This window comes from Mytilus galloprovincialis, chromosome 6, assembly GCF_965363235.1.
Source record: "Mytilus galloprovincialis chromosome 6, xbMytGall1.hap1.1, whole genome shotgun sequence".
NCBI classification, from domain to species: domain Eukaryota; kingdom Metazoa; phylum Mollusca; class Bivalvia; order Mytilida; family Mytilidae; genus Mytilus; species Mytilus galloprovincialis.
In genome coordinates this window covers 78,407,746-78,427,213 of record NC_134843.1, presented here as the reverse complement: position 1 = coordinate 78,427,213, position 19,468 = coordinate 78,407,746, and the positions used below count along the sequence as shown (strand labels likewise).

General features: G+C 33.6%; 1 protein-coding gene across 4 annotated transcripts; it reads right to left on the bottom strand.

Moving 5' to 3' along the window:
* Positions 1 to 2,328: 2,328 nt before the first annotated feature.
* On the bottom strand, positions 2,329 to 19,201 carry LOC143080416 (uncharacterized). 4 transcript variants are annotated; one of them, XM_076256253.1, is made up of 2 exons: positions 18,753 to 19,201; positions 2,329 to 7,055 (listed from the first exon to the last, which is right to left on the bottom strand). In XM_076256253.1, the coding sequence occupies exons 1-2, from the start codon at positions 18,760 to 18,762 to the stop codon at positions 5,800 to 5,802; spliced, it is 1,266 nt and encodes a 421-aa protein (XP_076112368.1). In that variant the 5' UTR covers positions 18,763 to 19,201; the 3' UTR covers positions 2,329 to 5,799. The 4 variants fall into 4 exon arrangements, with proteins under 4 accessions (XP_076112368.1, XP_076112367.1, XP_076112370.1 ...); XM_076256252.1 differs by lacking the exon at positions 18,753 to 19,201 and adding an exon at positions 15,253 to 15,397; XM_076256255.1 differs by lacking the exon at positions 18,753 to 19,201 and adding an exon at positions 9,349 to 9,462.
* Between the last annotated feature and the right edge of the window lie 267 nt (positions 19,202 to 19,468).

Here is a 19,468-nt window from a genome sequence, read left to right as displayed (position 1 = left end):
TTAGTCGTGAAAATTGAATTTGACCATCATTTAGTCACAAGAAACAAAATATTTCGTCAAGGCGTTTTCATGTTAATGAACGAACAATGTTTAATTAGATCTCGCGTGCTAGTTCACAAGTTAACATTCCGAAGGATAAACATTTCACCCTACCGGGGACACATTTCTTGACAACGCGTGCTTGCGGGAACGCAGCAAACACTAATTTTAAAATTCAGCCGGTGGTCGAACCCGTCATCCCTTAGCATCTGAGGCGAGAAAGCTAGCGAGCAAGCTACCACTCATCCAGTAAGGTTGTTTTGACATTTATGGGGAATTAGCAATATATTAGTGTCGAGCAGATACATGCGGCATTGTTGTCGTTGTAGATAGCAGGCCATCATCGACTTAGATTTATATGTGGACATCCGTTTTACTTGTCTGATGTTAGACTTGCTAAAAACCCTTCCTATTATTTCTTTCTTACTAATTTATATGTTTACTGGTAACTGCCAGCCTACTGATTGCCCTTGGAGATGCAGATGTCAGTATAATGGTAATCTCCTAGTTATAGCAGTTAAATTATTAAAGGGCCAAAATTGAAGAAAAAACATAATAAGGAAGGGACATGTAGCAAGTCGTGTATGTTGTATTTACACAACATATCAATGTTCCGAATGGATCGAAATACAATGCAAGAATACCCCAAATTGTCTATATAATGAGATTTGAAATGTTTATTATTTTCAGAAAATAGATATTACTTGTCTTATAACAATACGGAAAGGCTTTTACTTGTGCATTTACCACAAAGCAATGTTACCGATGCACATGAGCGACTCAAAAAGAAGATCGGGTCAGAAATGCCCATATTTATCTCATTACATTTTTTTTTCTTCTCAAAGCCATAGAAAGATTATTTCATTTTCTTTGAAGATGGCTTTTGTTGAAAGGCCATTTTTAGTTTTTAATATCCTTGCTGCCGGCTACACCGATTTTCCCTCACAAGGCCCTACCCGACTGATGGTTTTTCCAAAACAAGTCCATAAATATAAATAGTTATATAACTATACCGTCATTTTTGTCGAGCCTGCAACTTTTGTTGCAGAAAGCTCGACATAGGGATAGTGATCCGGCGGCGGCGGCTACAGCGGCGGCGGCGGCGGCGGCGGCGGTGTTAGCTAACTTCTTAAAAGCTTTATATTTTAGAAGGTGGAAGACCTGGATGCTTCATACTTTGTATATAGATGCCTCATGTTACGAAGTTTCCGTCAGTCACATGTCCAATGTCCTTGACCTCATTTTCATGGTTCAGTGACCACTTGAAAAAAAAGTTCAAATTTTTTGTAATGTTGAATTCTCTCTTATTATAAGTAATAGGATAACTATATTTCATATGTGCGTACCTTGCAAGGTCCTCATGTCTGTCAGACAGTTTTCACTTGACCTCGACCTCATTTCATGGATCAGTGAACAAGGTTAAGTTTTGGTGGTCAAGTCCATATATCAGATACTATAAGCAATAGGGCTAGTATATTCGGTGTATGGAAGGACTGTAAGGTGTACATGTCCAACTGGCAGGTGTCATCTGACCTTGACCTCATTTTCATGGTTCAGTGGTTATAGTTAAATTTTTGTGTTTTGGTCTGTTTTTCTCATACTAAATGCAATATGTCTACTATGTTGTATGGAATGATTGTAAGGTGTACATGTCTAGCGGGCAGATGTCATGTGACCTTGACCTCATTTTCATGGTTCAGTGGTCAATGTTAAGTTTTTGAGTTTTGATCTTTTTATCTAATACTCTATGCTATAGGTCAACTATATTTGGTGTATGGAAATATTTTATGATCTTTATGTCAGTTGCGCAGGTTTTATTTGACCATGACCTCATTTTCACGGTTCATTGCACAATGTTAAGTTTTTGTGCTTTTTAGTCTATTTGTCTTAAACTATTAGTAATAGGTCAACTATATATGTTGTATAGAAGCATTGTTAGCTGTACATGTCTGCCTGGCATGGTTCATCTGACCTTGACCTCATTTTAAGGTTCATTGGTCTTTGTTTAGTTATCTTGGTTAATGTTAAGTTTATGTGACAGTTGTTATAATGCTTAACTTTATACTTAGGACTCAACATAATATCAATGATTAGTATAGAAGGCGAGACATTTCAGTGTGTGCACTCTTGTTTCGATATTCTACCCCCTTGCCACATTGTACCGAGTTAATGTTAGAATGGGATTATATACATCGAAGAACTCCTACAAACTACATTTTTTTCTTAACAATGCATACATACACACATAATATGCATGAAAAAGGGGGGGGGGGGGGTATTAAACGAATATTCTATTATGAAATTATTTTATTTTCAACAAAACATAAATTAACATAATATAAATTGTATACTTTTGACAAGATGTGTAATGCTATTCGGTCTTTGGTTCTCAATGTAGAAAACTATTCATGCATTAACAGTAAATGTAATTTACAATAATTACAGCAACGCATACGGCTATATAGCGCATAATGTTATATCGTGGAGAGCGTACATTGCATGCAGTTATACATATTATGACAAAATAAGACGTGTCTTTCAAAATATTAAAACAACAATTAAAAAACAAACATGACTTATTTACAAACAAGAAAAATGCTTATTTTGGCCCTTTTTGGCCCCTAATTCCTAAACTGTTGGGACCTCAACTCCCAAAATCAATCCCAACCTTCCTTTTGTGTTCATAAACCTTGTGTTCATAAACCTTGTGTTTAAATTTCATTGATTTCTATTTACTTATACTAAAGTTATTGTGCGAAAACCAAGAATAATGCTTATTTGGGCCCTTTTTTGGTCCCTAATTCCTAAACATGTTGGGACCAAAACTCCCAAAATCAATCCCAACCTTCCTTTTGTGTTCATAAACCTTGTGTTTAAATTTCATTGATTTCTATTTACTTATACTAAATTTATTGTGCATAAACCAAGAATAATGCTTTTTTGGACCTTTTTTGGCCCTTAATTCCTAAACTGTTGGGAACAAAACTCCCCAAATCAATCCCAACCTTCCTTTAGTGGTCATGAACCTTGTGTCAACATTTCAAAGATTTCTATTTACCTAAACTAAAGTTATAGTGCAAAAACCAAGAAAATGCTTTTTGGGCCCTTTTTGGTCCCTTATTCCCAAATTGTAGGGACCAAAACTTCCAAAATCAATCCAAACCTTCCTTTTGTGGTCATTAACCTTGTGTTTAAATTTCATAGATTTCTATTCACTTATACTAAAGTTATAGTGGGAAAACCAAAAATCTTCGGACGCCGCCGCCGACGACGACGACGCCAACATGATACCAATATACGACCAACAAATTTTCAATTTTTGCGGTCGTATAAAAACAAGAGAACAACGCGTCTACGTCTACATTAAACAGAGGCGGATTTAAGGGGAGGCCCAGGGCCCCCCTTTTCTGGTAAAAATTGGTGGATTATATATGGAATTACTGAAGCATGACCGGAGTGGGTCCCCTAGTAGGCAGTCAGTGGGCCCCCACTTATGGAAATTTCGTGACCCGCAACTTTTAAAGACAAACTAGCCAGCTACATGGGTATTACGACTTATTTTGTAATAAACTTAGGAATTAAGACATGTAATATCAAGTTTCGAGGAAGGTTTATAATCAATAATAACCTTTCACATTTAACAAGGAGGGTGAATTAATGTGTCATTATGTGGGCAATTTGTATCTTAAATTTAGTGATTATGTTCGATTGTAAATATACCATATGTCTCGTACTTCAGAGTGTACGTCGTAAATAATTGAGTGTTATACGATATTTGCACTGAAAACGTGGGAAATATTGAGACGTTTTATGGCCATTGATTAACCCCAAAGTTAGGGTAGAAAATAATTTCATAATGTTGTTCAAACATGGGAAATGTTGACTTTGATATACACTATATATTAGTATATACTTTATATAGCCAGTTACAAAAATAATAAAGTTTGGTAAATCTGAAGTTTCTTTTATGTGCAGTTGAATAATATTATAGGCGTTATGTCTGTCCGTTTCGAACTTTGAAACCCTCTACCAATGATCCGTTGTGAGGACAAAATTAATCCCTGAATGATTGAGATGTCTGAAGTTCCGCACACAATCCCTTGGATTTCCCTCGGAAATTGTTAAATATTCAATAACTTAATCAGGCCACGTTTAACTATATACAATGATATATATGAATTATTAAAATCTTTACGTAGCTGATTCACATATCATGGGTCAAATGTATGTCCTGTTCTCCATGATATCTAATAAGATTGCATTATAAAATAATTGTATTATAAAATAATTGTACTTATGTGGTTTTTTTTTCCTTAAATTTTCTTGGATATAATACTTATGAAGCATTTACTCAGAAAAGGTCAAATGTCCCCTTTCTATGTGTTTTCTCTTTATACATGTATATTCATGGATATGATTCTTATAAGTGCATTCAAAAGCTTAATAAAAATTCAAAAGAAAACTAAAATTGGTACCTTTCTCTTTAGATTTATCTCGTACTGCCAATTAAAATTTAAGGAAATGAGAGAAAGTAAGGAAAATGTCTCATGTATGTTATACAGACACTCTTTACCGTTTGCATACTTTCGGTTACAAAAAGCCATTCCGATTCTGTCAGCGAAACAAAAACTGATGAAAATGGCAGTGTTTATAGAATTTAAAAAACCCGCTAAAACCAAAGATGTGGACACACCTCATATAAACTTGTTTTAACACTTGGACCACAGTATCCGTATTTCATCCCGTCGACTTCAACTGTCAAGTATCGTTGTTTTGTCTAACGGAAATATTTTCAAGGACCCTACATTCTACAGGCACTTGTCTCAGAAAAAAAATCGACATCAGGATCATAGTACATGGTAAAAGTTAGGGTTAACCACAGACACGTTGCATTAAAATACATTAAAATAAAATACTAGTATGTAAATATTATGCATGAACGTATAACAGAAATACGAGTTAAAAAGGTTACATAAACAAAGAGGTTAAACAAAAATATAAAAATATCGAATGAATATTCATCTGAGGTCAAACAACCTAACTTAAGCACCCTCGGATTTCAAATATGAACTAAAATGAATGTTGAGTTTTCGATAATGTGACAGCAATCCTACAACATAAAATACCAAAACAGACATCTAATTACAGTCTTCAATAATAGACAAGTCTGCAAAATGTGTCGAGCTCTATAAATCGACGAGTATTAAACAATTGTGAATAAATAACATGGATCTGTTATAAATACATAATCTCATAAAGGTCAAGCACATTACCTAAAGGTCAATAAAACACATTAATATGTATCTAAATAAAAGACCAGTACTGAAGTACTTAAAGGTAGACAATAACTAAAGGTACACAATCAGTAATGTTTAAATTACAATAAAAAATAAAATTGTTGATATTTGATTGGTTGTATACGCCCTGAACTGAGAGGAAAATTGTCAACATACATAAAACGTCAACTCGATGGTTGACGCATACATTGCTTGTAATTGATACTTACTTAAATACCCACTTGAATAATAATATATCTTTGGTATTTTAAATACTTGTAAAAATTTGGCTACATGGAAATCGTCAGAAATAAAATACAAAGAAACAGGTATGCTCTTGCTTACAATTATGTATAAGAGCAAACAGGTATACCTTCCGTTTCTAAGCGCAAACAGCTATATGTATATACCATCCGGCAAACAGGAATACCTTCAATTTAAAAGTTCGAGAGCAAAGTCATGAGGTGACATCCATGAGTGACACTTACAAAGGGAAACAGCTTTTATGCACCTTTCTTTTTTCGAGTTTTGATCCTCCTAAAGCACTAGGTAAAGTGTAGAACGAGGTACATGAAGTTAACCCTGACCCATAATAAACACGACGATAAAGTTTAACCAACAATCTATCATTATAGTTACTGTTTGGTCTACCATGTCCTTCAAAATTTCCAGCTTTCGTTGTTTGGTGAACTGCTAGTATAGTTTTAGTACCATCAATTGTTATGTGGTCGCGTTTCCTGGCATTCAATACAAGCCAGTTATCATATGCTCTTCGGCCAATCACGACTTCCGCACACTCCTTCCACGGGTAAATAGCGTTCGTTATAAAGTAGTCCTCTGCATAAGGGGTAAACAGTTTTCCTCGCTTAGAAGCTTGTATAATTTTGTCAAAAGATGAAGTTTCATCCTGTGTCATATCTTGAACGTTTGTTCTCTGGCCGACTATCATTAATGGCTTATTGAAGTCAAGATCAGAAGTTAAAAGAGAAATTAATGTCTCGACTAAACCTTCAGTGAATAATATATCACCATTTGAATAGGCGTAAAATGTGGACTTAAATTTCAACATCGTATCTGTGTACATGTACTTTAAAATAGGAATCCCTACAGCAGATTGTATGATTGGCAAGACGGACCATCCCATCGATTTCACCCTAGACGCTAAATCTTCTTCGTTTGTAAAGAAAACCGATCTCACAAATGGATGCAATGAATTCCAATTTTTAATCGTGCTGTTATGTACAAGGAATTTTTCTGCCTTAGTCGGCCATGTTGTGAATAAAGTTAACAATGGGTCAGCCTCGTTCCTGATTATAGCGTCCTTTAAAGCTGCGATTCGTTCTTTAAGTGTTTTATATTTTGTCCAATGTTGAGTAAACAATTGTGATTGTGTTGTTGTTTGCACTGGGTCGGTTAAATGTTTAGACTCATTGTTTTTCTCTACTCTATATTCTGTTTGCACTTGTCCCACAGTACTAACACTACTTTGATTTTGAGAAAGTTCCGAAAATCCTCTCACCCATCCCTCCACTTTGTTTTTCCATCTTTGGAGATCATTAATAGTATTCTGCATCATATCATTAACAACCATAGTTCGGATTGTCAAATTTGAGTATAAATATATATAGACAATAGTGCATATTAGACAGAATGACAGAACTTTAAAATGACTCCCTCTCTTAGACAACCATCCGGTTGCCTCGACAACGGGTTCCTTCATATGGACTACATCACCTTTATCTGAAAAGATAAAAAAAACTTGTTTTAAAAGATTGAATAAATAACTAATATATAATACTAAACAGTCAGGTAAGTGAGGAATTTAAATTTGAAGCGGATGCTTACATGCACGAAATAGTTGAGTCATTGACAACAATTCAATGAAATAATGAATCACACAAAGCTATGTTTTCTTATTCCTCTAGATACTCGACAAACATCATGATTAAGAATTATGCCGAGCGCAGCCTGATCCAAGAATTTCAAATCGACACAGTTTTACTCTAGAGTCTATATGTTCATGATGTTCTTTTATTTTTTAATTAATTTAATTTAATTTTTGACCAACCGTAGTCCGGACAAGATATCATGTTTTGCACGATGGGTTAGTTGAACACCCGCAGCCAAAAATATATCATGTCTCGAACGATGTTTGGTTGAACACTAGTGAAAGATATCATGCCATTGATGAATCTTGGTTGAACACTCACGAAAGCTGTCATGTCTCAAACGATGCTTGGTTAACTATTCACGAAATCTTGCATGTCTAGAGCGATGCTTTGTTGAACACTCACAGTAAATATATTATGTCTCGATCGATGCTTGGTTAAACACTCGCGAAAGATATCATGCCTCGAATGACGCTTGGTTGAACACTAGAAAAAGACATTATGTCTCGAACGATGCTTGGTTGACTATTCGCGAAATCCATCATGTCTCGGTCGATGCTTGATTGACCACTCGCGGAAAGATATCATGTCTCGAACGATGCATTGTTGAACACTCACAATAAATATCAGGTCTCGAACAACATGAACAATGTTTGGATGAACACTCGTGAAAGATATCATGCTCCGAATGACGCTTGGTTGAACACTCGAGAAAAATATTATGTCTCGAAAGATGCTTGGTTGAACAATCACAAAATATATCTCGTCTCGAACGATGCTTGGTTGACTATTCGCGAAATCCATTCGATTTTCTCTTTTTGATACAATTGTTACCCATTTTTTAGAATTTTTTCTTGAGTTACATAATGGAAGGGCAGATACGAAAATAACTGAACTAATAGATTGATATGTTCTCCGTCCGTGGTAATTTTTTCCAAAAAATCGGAAGTTATGCATGTTCTACATCCAACTTGATAGATACCCATGTCGTCGACTTGATATCTAATTGTTCTGCTTAACTATGTAATAGATAAATTGAAACCTTATGCAAATGGTGTTTTTTTTTATATATATAACACTTCGTATAATTGAGAAGAAAATTGTCATTTTATTTGTTTCTATTAACTTTTAATTTATTTGTTACAACTAGTATAGTAAACATTACAATAAGCATTTGTCGCCTTCTCTAACAAAGAGGTTCGATTCTTTTGTTCTATTTCAACCGGGTTTCCGCCTGATAAGTCTGGTCTTATTTGAGGTTTCTGTATTTCATACTGGATAATTCAACCTACTAACTGGGAGCAGTTATGCAATTTTAAAATTATAGTTGATGTATACCCTTCACATAGGCGTGTATCCAATTATATATTGGTGATATTTTCCCTTTTAAGTATTTTCGGTGCTTAATCCTATGAAGTCGTCATGTGACTCAGTTCTGCTGTCATATTGTACATAAATGTTCAATATTTGAAAAACATTACAAAAAAAAAAACAGCTGTTGAAAATGAACTTGTATAGCTTTTTATTTTCAAACGACCGTGCGATGACCTATACTAGTTACTAACGTCTACGTCAATTTGGTCTCTGTTGAGAGTTGTCTCATTTGGCAATCATGCCACATCTTCTTATCTTTATATGATATAGATCTATATACGACGAAAATACAAAAAAAAGATGATTGGTTAATAAATTTATGAAACAGACATTGTACTCAATCTGCATTTTGTAAATGCCAATAAAAATAAACGTGATAAATGTCGGCTTGCCACTACCAATTTCTTCCAACATTTGGCCTTTACGTTTGAAATTAAACGAGTGTTATATTTTTTCCTCATTCTAGTTTTAACATCAGTCGATTCAAAACATATTTAAATGTTACTTAAACCCCATTCACAAAGTTAAGATTACAAGTACATGTAAATGTGTTAATTTACAAATTTGTGTCGATTTAGGTCAATGAAAATGCACATGCTTCCTTTTCTTAATAGGTTTATTTGTGAAACAAATGGGCCACAACAATAGTATTTTTCAAGATTGAACTTGACCTCTGAAGAGAAGGGGGGTTAGATCAAAAATTTATATGTTAAAGTTTTTGCAACATAGCTGAAAGCGGCCCTTCACACACTAACCTTAATAATACAAACATTTAAAGCAGGATGACGTTTTAATCTGTAATCCCTGCTTTCGAATTTATATCATTTGGTAAAGTCTATATTGAGTGGTTCAATTTTCAGGATGTCAATAATTATGTTTATCTTATTTTATCACTGAAAAATTCAGATAAGTATACATTTTATGTATAAGATAAGATAAGAATTTTATTAATCTAATCAAGAACCCATAAAGGGCATTATTTTACAACACAATGTGATCGGAAAAAGCAAAACAGAAAACTAATACCATTCTATAACGTTATGGACAGGATCAGAGTCTAACACAACATGTGTTTTATATAACTATTATATTAAATGTTATAACAATAAAATATATATTATTTCAAATATTTTGTTTACATCTGGATCTTATTTCTAAACCTTTAATAATGTAATTTCCTAGGCACATGAGAGTTCAGTCTTCAATATAAGCCCAGGAATTTGCATCAAAATGATGTTGAATAAAAAGTGAACTTATCTCCTGCACCACTTAGAGAACACAAAATTTTCAAATTAAACTGTCACATCAATTATATTGTGTTAGTTCACAGATGCCACATGGTTTCTTTCACAATATATAGGTGACAATTGCAAGAAGAGATAAAAATAAATACACAATACCAATCAAGAAATGTATCTTTTTTTTCTTTATATGAGATTTTGGGTTTTTTTTACAAAATTTAATTTTTTCAATAAATTGCAAGATTAAAATATTTTAAAAAAAAACATATATTTAAAAATAATTGGGTTTTCAAATTAATCTTAAAAGTCAGGATTAACACCATCAAAGGATATTTCCAAAATAAGAATTAAACACTAAAAATGAAAAAAGGGGGAGGGTCAACCCCACATGTGCCTGTGCATTTTCCTAAAATTTTGAAAGTTTAACAATTTTGTGTTTTAAACATCTGTTTGTTGTAATAATATCAGTCGCCTTATCAGTATGAAATGATAGATTTATAGCCTTTCTTATCCATTTTATAATTAAGAGAAGATATGAAATTTTCACTATCTTGTGCATGGATGTTGGACTGAGTTGGTAAATGCTCATTTGTGAACAGCCAGAAATATTTCTTATCATTAGGTAGTTCTTTAAAATTAGTACAAAAAGTGATAACTTTATCAAATAATAATGTCCTCTGTTCATTATATAATAGACAATTTACTGTAAAATGGGTCTCATCTTCAATAGAATTTGACCCATGTGATAAGCAGTGATGACATAGACGTTGAGTTCTCTCTATATATTTTTTACTATATCTATCTTTCTCAATTCTGAGATCATGAGCACTTATTCTCATTTTACATATAGCTCTTCTTAAAGTCTCTTCTTATACTAAAATCTTTAATTGATAAATAAGCCTCCTTTACAAAGTCAGTCTTGAGGCTGAAATAATTTTCTAATTTACTATTACCTTGTGATAAGGTTTCAGACCTTTTGACCAACCAAAATGTTTTAAAACTATTACAAAGTTTACATTTTACAAATTTAATTAATTTATTGAGCTTTGTATCTAAATTTTGTATATCAAGTGATTGAAGTACATATTTTATAGATGAATACCAACAATTAAATGTTTTCTGCATCTAAAATTTTATTACAAACATAAGCATCATAAAGTAACCCTTTGTCCAATTTGTTGAGCCTGTGTACATATTTTACCATAGATATAATGACAGAAAAATAAAGAGGAAATCTTGCAACCTCTGATAACACTGCTAAATTTGAGGCTTTCTTATTTACACTAAGAATCTATAATACTAAAATTACGAGGTCCAATTTGTCAGCCGTCATCACGTAAAAACGACGAATCACAGAATTCAACTTTATATATAACTAATATAGTACATGTACAAAGGTGTAGATTAAAAATTACACCACTCCAGGCTCTTTTGTTTTCCACGTAATTAATATTGCCAATAATTAAGAAGTTCCGGCTCGAGTCCGCTACCGATACCAATAGTTTATTCACCTGTTACCTATTACCTTATCTGTACGTTCCGCATCTGACAGGCGCACCACCAAACGTTGTATTCAGGATCAACATGCTATATACACGGGTCATAACTATAGGGTTGACACTACTAAATTGTCAAATTGTTACCTATTGTAGTATTTTAATCAGTAAGACTTTCTAAGATAACAATACGAATACTAAAAATCTGGACTAAAAATAAGGCGTATAGGTACAGTTTTCAATTTGTTAGTGGGCATGACGTAAAACAGCGAAGCAAAGAATTCAACTTTATTTATAACTTATATAGGACAATGCTGTTGATTAAAAAATACTCCATTCCAGGACCTTTTGTTTTCCAAATAATTAATATTACCAATAATTGATACGTTCCAGTTCGACGGGTTCAAACAGAAAGACTTGAAAGCAGAGAAAAACTGTGTATCTTATAATCGGCATGACTTTATCAGATGACAATACTAATACTAAAATAAGGCTTGCGCATAGTTATATACTTTAATTCAGTCACGGACCCGTGATTTCACGGGTGTGTTCTAGTATACTTTAAATATCTGAAAGTGATTTTCCAAATAATCATTTATGTATATTAATTCAAATAGATAATCACTTTTTTCTTGCAAGCAGCAGAGTTAATTTTAAATGAACCCCAAATTTCACTACAATATAATAAAATTGGTTTTATTGTGTGATCATATAAATGAATTGCAGTATCAATACTTGTATATATAAACAATCCAGATTTCACTCGACGTCGCAAGTTTTCTCAAAAATCAAATATGTATGACAGAACTGACAAATAACATCTATACTATTAAACGGAGAAGACCTCATTTTGTGTGTCGCTTCTCTTACTTCCACAATAAACCAATCATCATGCCTCTGTGTCCTATAGGTAACATGAATAGTCGCATTTGTCAACCATTCTATGATTATTAAGATTGACTTATTTTGGGAGAAAAAGACAAATAAGGAGTCCTGATATGATTCCGTCATCTATTCTATTAAACGAGAAGGCCTCATTTTGTGTGTCGCTTCTCTTCCTTCCACAATAAATCAATCATCATGTCTCTGTGTCCTATAGGTAACATACATAGTCGCAATTTGTCATCCATTCTTATGATTATTCAGATTGAGTAATTTTGGGAGAAAAGACAAAAAAGGAGTCCGGATATGATTCCGTCATCAGACTGAATTTTAGTCATAGATAAGACTTCCGGGTTGAAACATGCACAAATACAACCAATCGTATGATAGATAAAAACAAGAATGTGTCCTCAGTACACGAATGCCCCACTCGCACTATCATTTTCTATGTTCAGTGGACCGTGAAATTGGGGTAAAATCTCTAATTTGGCATTAAAATTAGAAAGATCATATCATAGGGAACATGTGTACCAAGTTTGAAGTCGATTGGACTTCAACTTCATCAAAAACTAACTCGACCAAAAACTTTAACCTGAAGCGGGACAGACGGACGAACGAACGGACGGACGAACGGACGCACAGACCAGAAAACATAATGCCCCTCTACTATCGTAGGTGGGGCATAAAAATGAAAAATAAATAAGCCAATCAGAGCGTTCTCAATATTATGGTGTTTAGGTCGCAAGAACCATAACTATTATACCTCCTTATAGAGGACAATTATTTTTCGCGTTTATCGATATGTAAACTACGATTATACTACTTCAATATATCTAGAGACTCTATATTCTGTCTACTGTTTTCTTTGAAATGTTTACTATCTAAGGGGTCATACCAGTTGCATATATATTAAAATAAGTAAAACATGTGACACAAGTACAACCAATCGTATGATAGATAACAAAAATGAAAAATAAATAAGCCATTCAGAGCGTTCTCCATATCATGGTGTTTAGATCGAAAGAATCATAACTATTATACCTCCTTAGAGAGGACAATTATTTTTCGCGTTTCATATCATCGTGTTAAGATCGGAAGAACCACAAGTATTACACCTCCTTAGAGAGGGGAATTATTTTCGGCGTTTATCTACATGTAAACTACGATTATACTACTTTAATATATAAAAACTCTCTGTATTCTGCCAGGGACTTTTTATGATAGTATAGAAAGTCCCTGATTCTGTCTACTGTTTTCTTTGAAATGTTTACCATTTAAGGGGTCATACCACTTGCATATACATGTATATTAATAAGTAAAACATGCTCAACTTCATCTAAAACTACCTCGACCAAAAACTTAAACCTAAAGCGGGACAGACGGACGGACGACCGAACGAACGAACGGATGCTCAGACTAGAAAACATAATGGCCATAAATTGGTCATAAAAATTTATAGTTGAAAGGGAACATAGTGATTTGGCAAAAATGAAAGTAAGGTAGAGATTAGAGGGAGGCAGGACATTTTTCGGGGCGTCGGGATCGGGTGTTTTTAAGCTCGAGATTTGGGGAATGATCCTTACGGAATCCGGGAATATATTTTTCGATTTCGGGATTTCGGGATATGAATTTCTTTAAATTCTGTATCTTGGGATTTCATGATTTTAAGCCCGGGATTTCGGGATCGAAAGGGAAAATAGTGATTTGGCAAAAATGAAAGTAAGGCAGAGATTAGAGAGAGGCAGGACATTTTTCGGGGCGTCGGGATCGGGTGTTTTTAAGCTCGGGATTTGGGGATTGATCCTTACGGAATTCCGTAAATATATTTTTCGATTTCGGGATTTCGGGATATGAATTTCTTTAAATTTTGCATCTCGGGATTTCATGATTTTAAGTCCGGGATTTCGGGATCAGGACCCCTCAAATTAACCTAAGTCGGTCTTAGTCATTTATACATGATTCATATCTTACCATTGGTATGTTGATAAGGCTCTCAAAATGGATTGTCCAAGAAGCATATTTTTTTAGAATAATAATGGTCTATATATAAGCAGTTACATTGATTTCATGTTTGAAACGATGCAAATTTTTAATTTGATTTGACTTTTACCAAAAGAGGTATTGTAGCAAAGGAGAAGAATAACTGTGGTCTGAGGCCATAAACACGAAAATAATTGAATTTAACAGAAAGGAAACAAATATCGGACTTTGGAAAAAGGGAGAGGGCTTTTGATACCTTTTATGAAATTCTCCATACATAAAATCTTTTACAAAAAAATCATTCTACAACAGTTCTAAAGCTGTATATGCCCGCGATTTCGCGGGTGTGTTCTAGTGGTTATTAAATTTAGGAACATTGCAACAGACCGCCAAAAATATTGTCTCAATACTCATTGTAGAGTCATCTCTTGCTGACTAAAAGAGGTTCTACAATGTTGTCTAGTGTCATATATATTATTTGTATATCGATAATCGTACAACATGCATGAAATATTTGCCACTGGACGTTAAGCATCCAATAATCAATCAATCAATAAATCGAACATGCTTTATGAAAAAAAAACAACAGAAAAACCCAATAGGATAGAATAAAATAAAATTAAAATATGATCAAATATACTGTATTCCAAATTATAAGTGGCGCAAGAAGGGACATGAGCAAATTACATAAACATGATAAACAATTAGTCAAGTGCAAAACAACATTACTTATTTATATAAAAAAAAAGAAAGATTTGGTATGATTCAGATTGCTAATGAGACATCTCTTCACAAGACACTAAATGACACAGAAATTAACAACTATAGTCGAGAGTTGAACTATTGGCAATCATACCACATCTTTTTTATAATAACTATAGGTCACCGTACGGCATTCACCAATGAGCAAAGCCCGTACAGCATAGTCAGCCTTAAAAAGCTCCGAAATAACTATAGGACACCGTGAAACCTTAAACATTAAAATGAGCACATGTATGAAAGAATTACTTGCTTAATATAGGAGATGAAGTTAATAATATAATATAAAATCATTTATAAAGTGTAGTACATTTACCATGTTTACGTTTCGTTTCTTTCCACTTTAATTTAACTTTCCACTTCCATGAGGAAGCTTTAACGACACTCGAGTAATTAACGACCGGTGTATCGAACACTTCTTTTGGCAACAGGAAGCTGCACACCATTGTTGAATGCATACTTAAGATTATAAAGGATATGTATAGTCATAGATGTAATACCTACATGTATCTATTGTATAATATACAATTTACAATATAAAGCCTTGGGATTAGTTATCCATGTCCTGCAGAAAAATGTTACAATACCTCCATAATCATGATAATGCCTTGCATGTACAGCTCAACTAGCGATACAGATATCCATGCCCTATATTACATATATATTAAAGTGTAGTACATTTACATTTCTTTCATTTCCACTTTAACTTGTTTAATTAATAAGATTTCATGAATACGTGTTTTAACGACAAACTTGGGTACTATATATATAGTATTCTAGTAGTTTATCGACAACAGGAAGTTGAATATGTTGTCCATTCGTTTTTGATGCGTTTTGTTATTTGATTTTGCCATGTGATTATAGATTTTTCCGAATTGATCTTCCTCTGGGCTAGTTCAGTATTTTTGTGATTTTACTTTTTTTTGAATGCATACTTATATATTATGTTTGCATTTGAACCCGTCAGGGTTTCACTTTTTGCAATAAAAGTTAAAATTAAAATTGATTTCGCTTGGGATATAAATATCAATACAATGGGTTACACATGTGTTATACAGATAATATATATAATTAATACTTTATCAAGCACAAATTACACCTAATAGAGGATAGGCATAATAACAATTACACGTATAAACTATAATATAATGATGACAATTACATTTATATAAAATAAAGTATCAAGAAAACAACACAAAACATGATGACCTCAAGTGCCCCCCCCCCTTTTTGTACTTAGTTCCCGATGATACACTGTTTAATAAAGGATTTCACCTGCTGAATAGGATTTGGAAAATATTTTAAATCGCTAAAAAAGACATTTCTTAATCATTTTTTTTATTTTACATCATAAAAAGAAATGGGATTCGTCATCCAGAACTTTGTAACTTTATTACAACGCATTTGAGGGCGTAGAATAATATAATTATTTTCATAAATGATATCTTCCAGTTTCGGACCTAACCGAACATTATAATAAGCAGTCAGATTCTTAACAGAAAATCTAAATCTTGAGCTTAACATGCTTAAGATAAAAAAAAAATAACTTAAAGCAAATTGTTAACCCGTATCATCAAACTCAATGCGTCTTTAAATTTATTTTGAAAAAGGGGTGTAGGGTATTTTTATTTGATTTTAACTAAATTTACCATACAAGCCTTAATTCGTAGAAATTAGAATCATTTAGACAAGAAAACATGAGAATAAAATTTGACTTTGAAAGAACCATAAACACCCTCCCTATAAAAAAAAATGTTTCAAGTTGAAATATCATGTTTTATATAATTTTAATTTATTATACAAAGAAACAAATTAATAAGCAATTCTATTGTTTGGCTGGTAAACTATGGTTTAAACAATTTGTCAAAGTATTTGCATTAAACATGTTAAAGACCAATGGTTCCTCCTTTACCATAAAAATTGTACCATTGTTAAACATAGGGGAAAACAGAATTCATTTGCAAATTGGACTTCTGGTAGTTCTGCGGGAACGCCAAATATTGTCTTAACCATGTTAACATGCCCAACCTAGAGCGCCGAAAAAGAAATGCCGTATTTGTTCTATTACATGTATTAGAAGAGAAAAAATCGCGGGGTCTTGAATTTATACTGATTTCACCATGGGTTTGCCCTTTATGCCGGTATTTAACCCTCCTCGCTCGGCGCCTCCACTCGTGGTAAAATATTAACTTTAACTTGAACAAAGGGCCAACCCGTTGTAAAACCAGTATAAATTCAAGCCTCCATAAATCATTTATTAAATTGTTGTGACGACTTCCTCCTGCAAAAAAATAATATAAAATTTTAAGACGGTGGTTGTTCGTAATTATTTGGACAGACTTCATCCGTATTCCTTGTTTACCATGTTTACCGTTTCGAAATCCGTGTGGACACACATAAAAAATAGCCAAATGTTAAAAAGAAAATGTAAAATTCCAGAGACAGATTATTCGGTCTACATGCCATGGCAGGGGCGTAGCTACCTAAGGCTCGACTAGGCACGTGCCTATACATAAATATGCCGATTATACCCCTTTTGAAAAAAAAAATTAAAAAAAATAAACATTTTAATTCTAATGCGTATTATTGCCAAATTAGGGAACTTGACTCCAGAAATAGCAGACAAAATTTACAACACTTACCGTTCGGATTTAGATGAAAAAACAGAATTTGAAGATGAGATAGCACGATGGAAAGCCCGTTGGCGTATTGAAGACAACAGACCAGATAGACTTCTTGGTGTCCTTAACATAACAAACGCCGATCTGTACCCTTCAGTGTATAGGATTATTTGGATTTTATTGACAATGCCTGTTTCATCGGCAACTAGTGAAAGATCCTTCAGCGCGATGAGACGCGTAAAACCCTACCTGAGATCGACAATGGGAGACGAGCGACTTTCAAATCTATCTCTTCTTCATATCCACCGACACCTCAATGTTGATGTTGATGCGAGTATAACTGATTTTATCGGCAGAAAAAACCGTCGACTTGACTTTGAGTAAATGTATCATTGTCTTTGTGTATGAAACTGGATCTGAAAGTTATTCATAAATGTTCAGAAATATTAAATTTGTTTAACCAATTTTTGCCAAAATTTGAGTTAAAAGATTCGTTCACAAAAGTTGAAAATCTTTTCCTTTGACACTCTGTGGGCCTTAATCTAAAACTAGTCTGATCTACACTGGGCATATTGTAAATATTTATTTTTTTTCAGATTTTTGTTTGTACTATGTTCATTCAGGTGTTAATGTAATATTATTCATAATTCTTCGAACTTTTCTTCGTGTCTTCATGAATATTATCATGATAAAAACCAGTAAATATGATATTTTTGTACACAAAATTGTGCGACTAAAATGCTGAAAACCGTTTTCCGCCGGGGGGCCGAAGCCCCCCTGAACCCCCTATCATGGCTCCGCCCTGGACCTGCTGGGGGCCTTGACTGGCCCCCAGACCCCTTGCCGATTTGTGCCTACAGTTGATCTGAAACCTAGCTACGCCCCTGCATGGTCTAGCGGGAGACTTAATACAAATGTTTGTTCAAAGTTAGGACATAACTTCATGTCTGTACAGTACAAAAGATCAGAATCAATATGTAGTTTTTTTTTTTTTTTTTTTTTTTTTTTTTTTTTTTTGTTGTTGTTGGGGTTTTTTTTGGGGGGGGGGGCTTGCACTCTAATTAATATCATCCAAATCATACCCGCTTTCGTGCCTGTTTCATGCTTATAAATTGTCAAAATATACATACATGAATCATTGAATGTATGAACAGTCTTTCAAACTTTAAATTTATGATTACAAATGTCTACTCACCAGACAACATCTTTTTTCAAAAAATAATTGCAACCTTGCACACAAATTCACTTTTGACAAATAACAGGATCCATTAATGTTGATTTGACCTTATAATCCTTCCATGTCCTTTGTTCAATTGCCCGTTAAACAATGAGATCGTAATCTTTATTGACATCTTCAGTCTACTAAATCATTCATTGTGTATTTGCAGCGTGTGTAATTTGTGTCCTGTTTGCTGCGTGTACATGCTAATCAGCTTAAATATAACGCACACCAACATAGCAGTATCCTCTCGTTATCATCCTGATTAACACTAAAAGTGTCTCCGCGCCGCATATTGATTGCCATGGAAACTGATTCATTATATGCTCTAGATTGATTTTAAAATATCGCCATTTGACAGTTTCGACAACACAATATATCAAATGGATTTTGAGCCAATTATACACATGTCCCCCTACATATTTAGGTTATATTGATTTTTGACATCACGATGCTGCAACGCGTCGAGAGGATAAACGTTCAGAGATATCTATTATATAATTCTTTAGTGGGTTAACTTATCAGTCTTTCAACCATTTGTAAACTGGGAACACCCATTCATTTTATAACAGTATAAATTGCCCGTTGAGCATTGACCTTTCAATTGTTATGATAATTCTGCCTTCAAAGATCTTCAACAAATTAAGGTGAATAAAAGGTGTGATTCTGAAAATTTTGAAAAAGAATAAATT